General features: G+C 36.0%; 1 protein-coding gene across 3 annotated transcripts in view; it reads right to left on the bottom strand.

Annotated features, from left to right (window-relative positions):
- Positions 1 to 15,132, bottom strand: part of NKAIN2 (sodium/potassium transporting ATPase interacting 2) — a 518,720-nt gene that overhangs the window by 238,449 nt on the left and 265,139 nt on the right. For all 3 annotated transcript variants that reach the window (XR_011680776.1, XR_011680775.1, XM_071437552.1), the window contains one exon: positions 5,901 to 5,981. Coding sequence is in view for 1 of the 3 variants with exons in the window: in XM_071437552.1 (XP_071293653.1) it covers positions 5,901 to 5,981 (81 nt within the window). In the remaining 2 variants the exon portion in view is untranslated. The remainder of the gene's footprint in view (positions 1 to 5,900; positions 5,982 to 15,132) is intronic.

The following is a 15,132-nucleotide window of genomic DNA, read 5'->3' on the forward strand; positions in this document are numbered from 1 at the left end:
GCCTCTTCCTCTTCTCATTAGAGTAACCCAATGGAAAAGGATAAGAAAAAGAATGGGCTGCCCTACAGTGCCTAAGAGTCAGCTATATCTGTCTAATCCTGGACTAACATCTCAGATCAACAGGGGAAAGGAGGATTTCTCAGTGATGAAAAGTTGCTAATGGATGAGCATCATTTGTAGGTGGATTTCTAAACTGCTCATTTCCTCCTTGAGATCATTTGCATCAGCTGCACTCCCACAGTGCAGGTTGCTGGCTGGGTCTGGCTGGAGGCAAGAGAACTGATGGCTGCATCCCGAAGTCCCTTCTGGCTTTACTTTGCTATGAACCATGACTATGAGTATGTAAACACTGACTTTAACCAGATTGCACATTGGCAGCTGGACAAGATTTCTTATGTTTGTCTTTATTCCTGTGATTTCATGATATGGAAAACAGACTAGCTTGGACTCCAGCTACAGGATGGGCAGTGCTTGCAGATAACGAAACAGCAGCAAACTCTCTCCCTAAATCTTCATTCCTCCAGCTTTGCAGAAATGCCATGACACTGACTTCCTACTGCTCCCTAGCAGTTACTTGGGAGCCTTCACCAAGTTTTGGTTAATCCTCCTGATTTTCTTACCTCAGCAGGAACAGAGTACATATTTGCAGCATTTTACTAGACTGCAGGGTTTATACACAAGGTTGTCAGTAGTTTGTTAAATACAATATAAGGAAACTTAACTATTAGCATAATTGTCTTTGAACTAAAGGACTCTAATTCTTTTTGAACGTGTTACTACTTTTTCCAAACATGGACAACCTATATCCATAAGATACTATATAGCTTTACATTTGTGCAAAGACCCTTCATTTTTCTCCCATAGTAAGGCAAAAGTGTGAAAAATGAACTGATTATTTATTACAAGATAACTAGCATTTTTCTTGTGAAGTGCAGCAAACTATCTGTGGTTAGAAAATAGGAAGTCAACTACAGAAAGAACAAATAGAAAACCAAAGTACTCGTCTTCACTTAAAAGCCTAAAGGGAATGTTAGAAAAGGTAGAACATGACTTTTCTAGAGGCACACAGTGACAGAACAAGAGACAATGCCACAAATTGCAGTCATGGAAATTTCAGCTGCATATCAGGAAAAAATTTTTTTACAATGAGAATGGTTAAGAAATAGAGAAGTTGTGAAACTTCCATCCTTGAAGACTTCCAAAACTTGACCGGCTAAAACTCTGGGCAACATGATAGAACTTTTTAGTTGGTGCTGCTCTGAGCAGGAGACTGGATTAAGTGACCTTGGGAGGCTCTTCCAGCATGAATAAGTCTGATTTTGTAAGTCTAAGTTATCTTATATTTCCAGTTATTTGTGGTGGGTAGGAGAGAAAGAGTTCAGAAACCTTTAATTTCCCTTAAAACTTCTGGCAGAAAACAACCTGATTACATATTTTCCTTTATGTTTACATTTTAATAACTACAGAAAATTCAGTTCTTTGCATTATATTTAACAATTTCAATTTTAAATAAGTGCATATTTTAAACTTATTCTTTCAAGTTCCCCCTGTTGCAGTACAGAGCAATATAGGAAAGGAAGTAACATGATTTGAATGCAAATAGAAACCCTTTTTTTTTTTTAATTAAGAACAGTTGCTTGGACCTGTATAATGAATAATGAGTTGACTACAGAATGATAGTTTGACTACACCCAGTGATCTAGGTACAGAGCATCACTTCTGTGCTTAGACATTTTAGGTGCCAGAGTTCTGTATCTAACCTTTTATATTCTTATTCTACATGTTTTCAGATCAGAACTGAAGTACAGAATTTACAGATTTTGTAATTATCTTTTTCTGACTGCTGCAGTATATGGAGTAAGATCCAGTATGTCAGCCTCACTCAACTGCCAAAACTTCATCTCTGAAATAGGCTATGTGGTAGAGAGATTAAAGAAAAATACACAGTTGTGGCTTCATCATTAAGAGGTATGTAAAAATGAATGTAGAAGAGAGCTAAATCATGTTTAGTCAAGCAATCTTAATTCTGGCATTTCTTGATGTCAGACTGTTTGACTTTCAAATATCTAATTTTTGTGTAAAAAATATATAAGTACAACCTAATGATTTAATATAGTAAACATAATTTTTTTTCTGTAAATAAGGAAGACATCAAGAATATAATAAAAACAGAAACTAAGTCAATTTTGACAGTTAAAAGGAGCTTTTCAGACATGTACTTTTGGTTATATTCACATAGTACTCTGGGGACTATGGTGAAGTGATTACGGAGCTCAGCCAGGCGAGCGTGAGAGGAGAATTCTTGGATCTGGTCACACAAATAGAGTTTAATGCAAAGAGAACCAGAAGTTCTGACTCAAGGAGGGGACCCTGTGCAGCAAGGGCTGCTGAGGCTCTGCTGGTCCCCCTTGTCCAGCACCCAAAACCCAGCCTCTGCCTTGAGTTCCAGCAGCTGACAGCGACAGTCTCCACTCCCATGCTTGTGATGGGACCACTGCAACCTCAGGAAAGGGTTTCTTTCAGCAAGAACTGTTTACTCATTTCAAAACTAAAAATGAGACTATGATAGTTCTTTTGCTGCTTATTTTCTGCTTGTGGTGTCATTAGACATCATTAGGGGAAGCTTTCAAATGCCTTGAATCAAGAGTGCTGTTCTTAATCACATGAGTATTTTCTGCTGTTCTGAGATAGCTGAATTTATCTCCTTGTCTACTTTCCTGGGTTTAAAAAAATCACAGGAATATTACATTTTCTCAGAAATGCTTTCTATTATGTTTTCCTTTTTTGTTTTTTTTTGTTTCACTAGTGTACTTCAGATGTGCCTCATTCAAGATAAGAGGTTATGCTTTTCATGTGCTACATTTGGTTAGCCACAGGCCAAAATAAATATTACCAGTCCTGACACCTTAAAGTCCTACTTATAGAGAGTATGGCAGTCACCATTAAGCAAAAAAACACACAAACTAATTAAATATTTTTGAAGAATAATACTGAAAAGGAAGTCTGTAAAGTGGGTTTTCTAGGCATTTATTCACAGATCTACATAAAAATCAAGGTTAAGAATAAGAGATTGTACTTCCTCTTTGTTACAAACCATACTTACAAAGCCATAAATATTCCATCTTGCTGTGATAGAGTTTCAGCAAAGATAACTGTGCCTCAAGGACAGAAAATACTTGGTGTGACACCATTTTTCACAAGATAGCTATGATTGTAAAGGTGTATAATGCAAACAGATTTACATGGATGTTCACAAATAGTCCTTGAATCTCCTCAGTCTCTTTAGAGATGCTTATCTCATTGTTCTGAAAATTTCTGAGTCTTTACAGACCTGTTTCAGTATAATAAGGAGAAGCTGTAAAAATGTCATGACCTCCACCCCCACAAGTAAAATAAGTATATTAACAATTGAAATATGTCCTCTCCATTTTCTCAGCAGGTGATGATGGAAAAATTGTTGTACACATAGAATAAAAGCTTTCTTAAAACTTTGGAAAAAAAACCCTGCCTTCTCTTTATTTTATATTGTAGCAAGCTATAAATAATACATATAAAAATAAACTATACCAATCTGAACTGTTATTAGGTTGTAATTTTAACCTATTAATTCTTAAAGCCATGCTGCACAGGATCCTCTCTCATGGTTTACAATCTCAAAGGCATCCCTATGGTACTTGCTTAAAGGTTGTTTTTTATTCTCTATTTAGCACTAGTTCAGGCCTAGAGCTTTTCTCAAGATTCTACATACCATTTCAAACAAAGAAAATACCCAGGTTTATCACCACAGATTTAAAATTGCAGTTATTCCCAGATGAAAATATAAATAATAAAGAAGATTCAGTGCAAGATTTATGAGTAGGCCTGAGAAACATTATGCTTGAAATGATCTATTCTGTAAGATGCCTACATGTGTAAAACAGTCAGAGCCTCTGAAGGATCTAGAATGGAGGGGTATGTTGTATCAACCTGAACAGTGGGGTGTCTTTGCATTAGATGTATATTTCCAAGCACTAGATCTTCTAGTATATTTCCCATGTGGGGAAGTCTTGACGTAGCATTTGAGTTGAAAAGGAGAGGAGAATGATGCCCCACATGTGAATTAGATCTTTTGTAGATAATGAGTTGATCTCTACCATTTTTTTAAATCCATTTTTCTCTGAACTTTTTCTTTTCTCCCTCTCTTTACCAATTCTGGTGCTCTGAAAGCCAATTGAAGTGGAAAGAATATTCTACTGGGTATTTCAAGGCAGATCATATCACTGGAGCAAATAATACCTCTAGATACCAAATAAAAGATTCAACTGCATTCAAATATAGACCTGAACCCTATGACTGTTTGGGAAACATTCTAGATGATGACTTCAGGAAAAAAATAATTTCAAGGTTTAGGTACTATTTGTGGCCTATTTTATTTCCAACTAGCACTTACTTGTGTCCTTACCCAGTTTTTATACCCAGTGCTTAAACAGCTACTTTTCCTTCCTCCATTTTTCCCACCCCCATTCCCTTCCTGGGGCAGGATAAACATCCCAACATTTACAAGTTTAGGAATGCAGGTGGCTGAAACAAACAGGTGGAAAGAGGGTGGATTGGGTAGAGTATGATTGTACAACAGGTGCCAGGTTTGTTTTGTATCTTAGTTCTCCTGGCAACAAAGAATTTTGACCAAATAAAAGATAATATATGCAAGTCATTTTATTTGCTATGTTTTTGCCAAGCTTTTAATGAGATTTGGCCTGTCTGAAAGTATAAAACCAGGAAACGGTAACGTTTTACCTGCAGAAAATTACTTTACACCCTAAGGAAATGAAATTTTGATCCTTTTGAAGTCAGCATCTTTGAAGAAACAGAATAGATGGGGATGAAATACCTTATCTCTAGTAGTTTTTGTACCTTGGGTGTGATTTGAAAGAAACAACATGCAAGGATGTATCTCTCATTTATTCTTCCTATAATTGTGTTTAACCTTCTGCATAAAAAGGTATCAGTAACTCACAAAGGATCAGGGGATAATATCTGTAACTTACAGTTGGCCTAAACTCCCTATAATCAGGTAAAAAAATTAAAATCTGAGTCAAGAAGACAATGTGCTGTGTTTGACACGAGGGATTCTTCTTGATGGTCAGTTCATGGTAATGTGAGCATAATTCAGCAATAACTGGACTCAATTGAAGCATATTACCCTAAAAAAAATTGTTGCCACTGCTAATCTTTTATCCCACAAATTGCCAGCTTTCTGGGAACACCTTGGAAAGTAGGAGTGTTGGTATGAGGCCATTACCAACTGCCACTTTATGCATTATCACACTGTCAATAAAACTCTATAAATATATCATTGTTAGGAAAATATATTTTTGCTGTAGATTCTTACTATGTATAAGTGTTCAAGGAAAAATTCATACCAGAAGCATAAACTTTATAAACACTGATGAAGCCAAATGGCAACCTGTTCTGGCACCTCAATTTACATCTTTAATTTAATGGAAAACCCCTTGTTTTACAACTATTGTACTATGTATAAGACCCCTGAAAGGAATCCAGCTAAGTAACAGCAAGCTAAAAGGTACAATAAACATTTGTTTGCTCCTGAGATGGCAATGTTTTTTATTCATCAAACCATTAATTAATGTCTCTCACATGGGTGGAATTTGCATTGCAGGGCTACTGAGGGGGACAAAAAGAGGTAATTTTCTTTTAAAAAATATATACAATTATTGCTGTGGGCATCAGAGTATATACACTCATTACCATCTGGTTTAAAAGTTTCTAACATACTCAGAATATTCCAAATTTACATCATACTACGAAATTCATTTAGGTAACACTAAAAGAATGAGTAAAACAGAGCACAGCCTGGGGCATGTTAACAAAGAGTTGATGGCTTAAACGTATCCAAGTACCTTTGAAAGGTCTCCAGCCTCCAAATAGAAGCAGATAACAAACACGTTCCATGTAACCCAAAGGACCAGCCAGACAGCATACTGTAGGGAGGAAGAGAGAAACAGAATTAACAATTCCACTCAGCTGAGGTAAATTTACTTCATTTGCTCAATCCAAGACAAAACCAGATTATAAGTATGGTGCCTATGAACAAAAATGTTACACATAAGAGAGAATTACAAATAAATTCTTCCCTTTCCCTAACAGTGTCTAGTGACCTACGGAGTAGTCAGTCCCAGCAGAAAACCTGCATTTTAGCACACAGTTGATAAATCTGACATTTTAATTTGAGACTAATTTGTATCTCTTTCTTTGTTCAAATGGGTAATGTTACAATAGAGAGGCGTGTAATATCAATTATATTAGTTATTAATAGTAATTATTATATAATTGTATTAATTATATTAGAAGTGCAGACCTGATCATTCGACTATATCTTACTAAATAACAGCATAATTGAACTAGCCCTGGATTTTTTCAACACTTCATATTTAGTCTCAAGAAACCAAGCATACATAACCTAAAAAAAAGTTATCTATCTATCTCACTATTTTTTGCAATATTTCAACAAAATATGGGGGAATTTTGTGACCTTCCAAAGTAAGGTTCATAATTATTCAACACTTACAGGAAGCAGACTACATTTTAAATTGCCACTTTCTTTGGGGTTTTTTTGTTTTTGTTTTTTTGTCTAGAATGTATAGGAGAAGCATTCATATTTAAGCAATATCTGTTCATTGGTGTTGCCAAACTTCTTATTCATGTATCTGATGTGAGTAATGGAATACACTTTTTCTCTCCTTCTGTCCACTATTCTGCTTCTGTTTTGTATTCATAAGACCTTATGTGTTAGGACTGAAAAGTAAATTCCCCTGCTGTAAGGCTGGAAGATCCTGTACAATAAAGGCTGACCTGCAGTTGCTAATCTTATCTGATGTTTGTGTTTAAGAATTTCCCTTGACAAATTATTCCTTCACCTAATAAACATCAGGATCTTCAAATGTTTTTCTGATGGCTGTTGTAGCCATTCTCTAGGTCCACAATTCAATTCTGCATGTTGGTTTATTTCTTTCCACAAGGCATGTGAAATATGACAGCAATAGGACACCATTCCCTACCTGCTATAGCTGAGAGCTGCTTTCTCCTTTTATAACACCACCCCACTTCTCACAAGTATCTACAGACTTACTCTTTATGTTTTTTAGCCTTTTCTCCAGACCATACTGATTACATGTTGATAGTTCCTTTTCCAAATCAGGAAGGCTTATTTTCTGCAAACCTCCAAGAGTTCACATTCTGAACTATAGCAGACTATATTTTGGACTGTATACCATCCATTCCATACAAAAAAAAAATTACATTATAAACTACTGTTTGTCATGAATGACAATCTCTTTCTCTTCTTTCAGTAACAACATATGCAAGATTCTTCTTGCATTTCTCTTGCAAGCGATGTTCTCCATTACACTGTCCATTATTCAACATGCCATTTTCAACCTAATTTACTAGCTACTGTGAAAATAAAACAATTCTGCCATTTCCCAGAATTTAAAGTGAGACTATATCCAATACAACCAAAATTTAGACCTGTTCAGATTTTTTTTTTAGAGATAACAAAATAATTTCCAGCCAGCCTAGCTGTTAGTTCAGATTTTAAAAAGTTATGATAAAAATAGTTTTGATTTAATGGAAGCTAAAACAGCTATAAATGCTTGAATTGCTTTATACAGAAGTAATTTCAGGTAATTTAAAGCATACAGATTACATATACTTTATAGGTCAGCTCTTTCTGGTCACAGATGACAGATTTATTCAGGTCAGGTGAACTCTCTGGAGGTCACCTGGTCCAATCTCTGCTCAAAGCACAACCAGCATGGATCAAGTTATGCAGGGATTTATCCAGTTGAGGTCAGAATATCTCCAGAGATGACCCAGCTAATCCACATCTACACTTTGAATGCAGGATGCTAATAAAACTTTGGAAAATAGGAACCTTGTTCAGCTGGATAGTCTTAACAAATTCATTTTTTTAAACAAAAATTTGAGACACTGAACATATTCTGCATTTAATTTTCCTGTAACTTTCTCACAGTACACCCCTCTTCACATGTAACATGAAGATTTATAATTATAAAAAAGAGAAGAAAGCATCAATTTAGATGCAAAAACCCTAATTTGGCTTTGTTAACCAACTTTGCAGCATTTTAACTTGTTGGGTTTTGCCAATTATTGTAATACTGTAATGTTATATATTCTTATGTAGATGATAAAAACACTCCTGACATGTGAAGATAACTGGATTCCTTACAGTGAAAATTCTAAACACTGCACTTAGGTTGGTTTCTTAAAGATACAAAATGTGCAATTTCTGTTTCCGTGAAAAATTTTTGTGCTCCAGAAAAATTCTAAGCAAATTGGACAAAAGAATACAAGAAGATTGGAAGACAAAGGTTTCAGGAAAATGAGCATACAAATGGGAATAGAAACTATTAAGTCCTTATACAGAGAAGGACTTACAAAATCATCATTTATCAGTCAACAAGAAGGGGGAAAAATATTGGAGAGAGACACTGGAAACCAGGTTTCATTAGGTCAGCTGTTCATAGCACATCTAGCATTGGATGTAAGCAACAGTGATTAAAAAGCTCAACGTGCACAGGACATTCAACAGAAGCCTCCAAGGAACTTTGGAACTTCTTGTGCCAGCAGACAACCTTATTATATGAAGAAACAAAACTTTTCTTTTTTACTGCTAATTTATCACCAAAAAATGGACACATTTGTCTGCCATTTAGAGAAACTCATTTAACAAGAATGTCTCGTTATTGGACTACAGATAAGGCTAAAAGTGTCTTTCAAAAGTATGTTTTAAACTTCTTCCTTTTGAAATGCTGCATTAAGTGCTTGTTACCTGAATTCAATGGATAAACACTGAGTTTAGTTGTCTTGAAATAAATGGATGTTTCTGCTTCCCATTGCTTCTTATTTCAGAGACTTCAGATGTAGCTCATCTCTTATCTCTGCATCACATGCAGTCATAAATGCCTCTTGTTTTCTATGTGCTTCAGCAAATAGTTGAATTCAGCACTGAAGGTCTGTGACAGTGAACAAATCCCCCTGGCACTCTCTATTATATGTATCTAATTAGAAGCACATTTTATAAGAGTTCTTCAAAGGGCTACAGCTGTATTTTTTTCTTATATATGGGAGTTCAAGACAACTGCATTATCTGACAGAAGCCACCACAATGCTACAGCAATCACATAACAGCGAGACAAGAACTTTGATGAATACACACTTGACCAAGCAGGAGATACTAAGAAGGGGCACAGCAGTGACAATGAAACTTATTATTTTTATGGAGATCCACACTGGAAAGAGGTACAACTGGGTTACGACTGAAGACTTGAATAGTAAACGTGAATTTATAACCCACTGCAAAGAATTTTGAGAAGAATTAGGTATTTCATGATTCATTGATACTGTGTAGTTACATTCACTGTGAACCATCACAAATAAATATAGGATGTTTTTTTTTTCTTAGGGAATCAAAAACTGAGATATTAAAATTATTGTACCAGTACTGAGAACATATACATTTCTCTTCATACTTCTGTCAAAGTTGGCTAAGTCACATTATCTCCAGTTTACTAACAGGGAAACTGGAGGTCAAAGAAATTAAATCACTTCACTTAATACCAAAGCCAAATGGAAAAAATGATCACAAGGGCACAAGAAGCAAATGTTCAGGTAGGCCACAACTGCTTTTGATATAAACATGGTCAGCAGAGCTCACATCTAATACTCTTGTCACGCTTTGCCTGAAGGAGAAATATGTCCCCTACCTTTTGAGCATAAATAGTCAGGAACTCTGATAGCTATGAGTATTTTAAATTAAATAATTAATTTTTTTTCCAAAGAACTTTACATGGCATTTCTCTTGCTTCCAAATTCTTTTCTGATATGTGAGTCAGTTACAAACACATTTGTCTGGGGGTTACAAGGGCTGAAACCTACATTGTGAAAATTCAAAGCAATTGAATTGTCCTTGTCATTAACGATTTGCTATTTATTTTATTTTTAGAAATCTACACAATTTTAGTTTCAGATTCTTCCAAATCTGAAAATATTCCTCAAGATCCTTCTGTACTATATTCAGGAAAAAGAAACGGAAGGAATTTCTAAAATTATAATTAGTACATTTACCACAGTCATTAAATATGTGATTATTTATGCTATCTGGACAACAGTACTTGAGTTGTTCAAAGATTATCTAGAGTCCAGCATATCTGGGAAGAACATGACTTTCCAGTAATTCAGTAAGAACTGTTTACAATATAATTATCTTTGTTTCTAAAGTTTTTTTCCCCTAATTTCCCCAGTCTATGAAGATATAGCACTTAGAAATACAATTTTCAAGCCTATCTCTTCCCCAGCAAATATGACAAAAAATGAAATTCTGAATACTTGGCATCCATATACTATATCTTCCCCTTGTTTCCATATGGCTGGAACTGAGAGAATCCTCTAGGTTCCCCTGTGAGAAGTCCATCTGAAGCAGAAAGGACATCAGTCTACAGTGGGACTTCACGTGGCTGCTTAGTAGGCACCATCTCTGATTTCATCTGCTTTGTGCATTCTGCTGTTTCCTTCTTATTCCCATTGCCTGGGGCTTTTCCTGGAGAGCTGATGAGCCTATGGGCAGCACAACATGGTGGAGAGTCCAGTTCTAGAACCCAGCAGGGGTCACACATCAGCAGGAAGCGTCCAGTGTAGAGCAGGATCAGAAACCACAGCCTAACTCCAAAGAGGAATCTGAAGTCAAATTCTCACCCAGCAGAGATTCAGTGATTGAATGCATGAGGACCAAAGACCGACTGTGTTCTGCTTTTAATAATTCAGATGAAAGTCTTCCCTGCCCAGAAGTTATCTACAGGCCCCACTTGAAGAGAGCTCGGGGCCAAAACCAGTAGTCTTGACAAAAAATAATATTCCTGGCAGCAGAGGACTTTGTGCAACCAGTTCAACTTCAATAAATGTTCATTGATATTCCTGAATGTACTGGGAAGCTCTTGCAGAATGACATAATTCTCTGGATTTTTTTCATTGCTTGTTGACTGTCACAGCATGCAGCTTCCACTAGTTTTGCTTGGCCGATTTCTTCCTATCATTAAGACTTAGATATTTCTTGCTAGGCTTTTTTTTTTTTTTTCATTTATTTTTAATCATGGCTATAGTATCAGAGCACTGTCCATTCTTGTGAGCATCTGCTTCTAAGCAAGTATGAATTGATTCTGTAGCATCCATTTTGAGTTGCTGTAGTTTTCTGTCTCAAATTGCAATGACAGTCTAGTTGTCTTTATCAGGGAATTTTTTAACCCATTGGCATTGTGATTCCTTGACTCTTCAGTCTTTTATCAGTCACACATTTATGTATTTTTTTCTCTTTTCCTTTGTTCCCTCAGATAAAAAAAAAAATCTGCCTGATATTTTATTTCCTTGTCATTATACTTTTATAATTAGTATCCTCTACCAAGACTGACTGAAGGACGCTGAACTATCATGTGTATCAGAACTGGTCACTACCAAAGACAAAATTGCTGTTGGAATGGTTTTTTTCCTCTTGAGCAATCAGTGCTTGCAGATACAAAGCAAATGCTGCTTAAAATTTCGTTCCAGAGGCTTCCATGAAGTCCATGGCTATGTATAAACTTTCAAGTTCCTTGAACTCAGTTATAAACTCTGATTTTATGTTATTTATTAACTCTACTTTCCCCTTGATGTGCATGAGAAGGATTCGTAAGCATAAAAGACAGGAGGAAAGTTGAGGCACATTCTGGTCAGGTCATAAATGGATAAAGGCACAGCCCAGGGCCCAGTATATTGATATGATGTGCAGTCAGCCCTCAATCTACTCATAGCCAAGGGATTCTAGCTTGAGTGGGAATCACTGGGCTTCTTCTTTCTTTTGGCTGCTTCTGTTTTGTTCCCTCTTCTTTTTGCCAGAATTATGCTGGGAACAGAAAGCACAGCAGAGATTTGCTTTTTGTTCTGAAGACATGGCTCCAACTCCTTTTGCATAAAATAAGTTGAATTTCTACAAAGCACATTACTGTCAGAGTACTATCCATCTGCCCACATTTAGATGTCTGCAATGCAGATGTCCTCCTCTGAGCAGCATCTAGATTCCATTATACTCAATTCAGAGGAAAGGCACTTTCAGGGCTCGGTTCATTTCCCAGTGTCTGACACTGATCACTCTACCCTTGCTGCTTGGAAAGCCAAACTTTTCAGAGGTGAAATTCCCAGTGTCACAGAGCCCATTAAAAATCTTGCACTGGTGACATAAAGAATAAGATAGTAACACTGCAGTATGCAGATATATACTCCTTCTTTTTCCCCACATAAACAAAATTACCAAAGTAATTTAAACTTCACAAGGGTAAAATATCACTGATGGACTGGTGAAGAGACATGTTCTGAGAACTACTCTTGTTTATATCCTACACTTCCTGATGGTCCATTAATGCTTAAGTTTGAATAATTAATTTATTAATTTTCTGTTAATTTGTTAATTTCCTGTTTCTTGGATTCATAGCTCTTTCGGTTTTAGTGCAAAAGATTGAGAAAAGTGGTTTTTTGGTATTGCATCACATTCATTTGTCCTTCAGCTTCTAAATTGGTGTCCAACTACACCACTGAAGATATAACCCACAACACTAAATGACAAACTTCCATTCCAAGAAACCACGAACAACTCTGGAAATACATCAGCCCACTCATACAGGTTTCCTAAGGAAGATACATAACATTTTCTCTGTGTAGTCACTCTATTCTTACAAATGATAACAATAATTTCTTTCAATATGATGCTAGAAGGGTGAATGGCCAAAATGCAGAAGAACTTAGTTTACCTTGTAGCTCTGTAGCACTGTTCAGCCAGTTACAATAGGGAGCTACAAATAGTCTGGCTCCCCAGGTGAAAGTACTCTGGAACTAAGAAGTTACTTTTAAAAATAAGTTTTCTTTAAAAAAAAAATATTTCTGCCATTCTTCTTCCAAAAGAGGAGCAAAGAAACTTCTTTTCATTTAAAATATTTTCTTATTGTCTTGGTTGGGCTTTTTTTTTGGTTGTTTGTTGGTTTTGGTTTTGTTTTGTTTTTTGTTTGTTTCATTGTTTTGTTTTGGGGGGGAGTTTGGTGGGGATTTAGGTTTCTTGTGCATCAGTATGTTACAATTGTTGAGCTTTTTAACAAAAGTGCACTTAACGTGTAAAGTAAGGTAAGGCAGAAATTTTAACAGGACATATTTATTTTATCTTTTGACATAGCAGTAGAAATTTAATTGGTTTGGCTTCACTCATCTATCAATTCCTGTATATCTTTTGATCACTGTATATCTTTTCATCTTTGCTGTGAAACATTTATCAGCAGGAAGTAACTTCAAATATCTGAATACTCAGTGTACTGCAACACAGTACATATCCAACCAGCTGCAAACACATGAATATACATACATACATTCACAGATGGACTGATATTTTTCCTCTTATTATTTCCATATTTTTTCAGTACTCTTTTGTTTGTAGAACAGATTATAAAGTCCCTCAAATTAGAAATTACTAATTAAATGTAAGTAACAGGAAAATGATAGTTCTCATTTAAATAGAACTCAAAACACTTTCTTTATAACAGAATTCTTGTTATATCTCTGTATTTCAAGACATAACTTGAGCTGGTTACACAACAGTCAACCTTAAAATAGCACTGCTTTGAACGTTTTTTAACCTTTCTGCTTCAATTCCAATATTAATCTACCGGATATACTGCAAGAGCTACTAGCAGTAGAAATCAATGCTGTTCAAGAAATAAAAACCTGAAATAATGACTTTGAAATTACATTATTTTTGACCAGTTCTAATCAGCTGTTAAATTTATATTAAAGTTGACATAGGAAAAAAAATATAGAAATGAAAATGATGTGATTTTGTCATTTGGTTCTTCAATTAGTGCTAGAAATAATTTGAAATAATTTTTTCAAACCCTACCTTCTAGAACACTCCTAAAATACAAAGAATTTCATGACCTGGATTTCCTTAGAGGTAATACATAGTTATCAGTGTAGAAATTGCATTCACATGAATCTAAACTGTCGCTGATGGATATATTTGTTGTAAGAAATCTTAGGGGAAAGTTGCAGAAATTGTTGTGGTAAAATTCCACTGTAATTTGTGGCTCCCCAGAACATTTTACCAATTAATTACCAATGAAAAAGAAACATGAAGAAGATCATTGGATATTATAAACTGCTTTATCAAAGGCTTAATCTAAGAGTCAATACTATTATGGAATTACGACATGGCAAAATAGAAAAAAAAATAATAAAAAAATTCCACAAATTTAGCATGAAAAGGGATAGGTGGCAGAATGGTTTTATATGTACAAGTTTGCCTCGGTTGTTAAGAAATATTTGAAAACGTGCTCAAGAGGATTATGTAACTGCTTTTCTGCAGAATATGTGAATACTCCCTTGCCAAGAAGTGAAGTTGCCTGTTACTTGCCATTGCTCAGTCCAGGGCAAGGACCACTCTACTGAGAGGCTCTGCTGAGGGTGCCAGTTCAGGAGGCCACACTGATGGCCCAGCCCCTGGCAGGGCAGCAGTGCTCCTCCACGTGGGCTCTGAGCTGTGCTCACCTTGCCACATCCCTGCATTCCACCCAGGGTAAGCCAGGCTCACCAGCTGGGACCACTTCTCCCAGCCCTTTTCAGCCTGAGGCAGTCCTAGGTGGAATCTGCCTGTTCTGCTGAGTGGCCAGCCCTCAGCAGGAATACTTTTACTTCCTCCAGTTTGAGCTGGACAATGTGCAGTGAGGAAGGAAAGGTGTTCTTGTCAACTAAAATAAACCTAAGACACATAACCTCACTGTAATCTAATGAGAAGGGCTTCTCACTGGAAAAGTGGAAAGCAGTAATTTGCTTCAGACGTTAGCAATTGATGGAACTAGACATGTATTGACTGTTTCCTTGGTGTCTCTGGGCTTTTCAGAAACACCCAAAAAGAAAAATCTTGATTATAATTCAGTCATTGAACAGTTTATTTTAATGGAACGTTTAGCAGCTGTTCCCGTTTGAATTCTCGATTAAAAATACAAATCAGGACAATCAGAATTCTTTCAATGTTCATTTTTAACA

Source organism: Agelaius tricolor, unplaced genomic scaffold, assembly GCF_023055355.1.
Source record: "Agelaius tricolor isolate 1412-34295 unplaced genomic scaffold, bAgeTri1.0.p SCAF_1, whole genome shotgun sequence".
Taxonomy (NCBI): Eukaryota; Metazoa; Chordata; class Aves; order Passeriformes; family Icteridae; genus Agelaius; species Agelaius tricolor.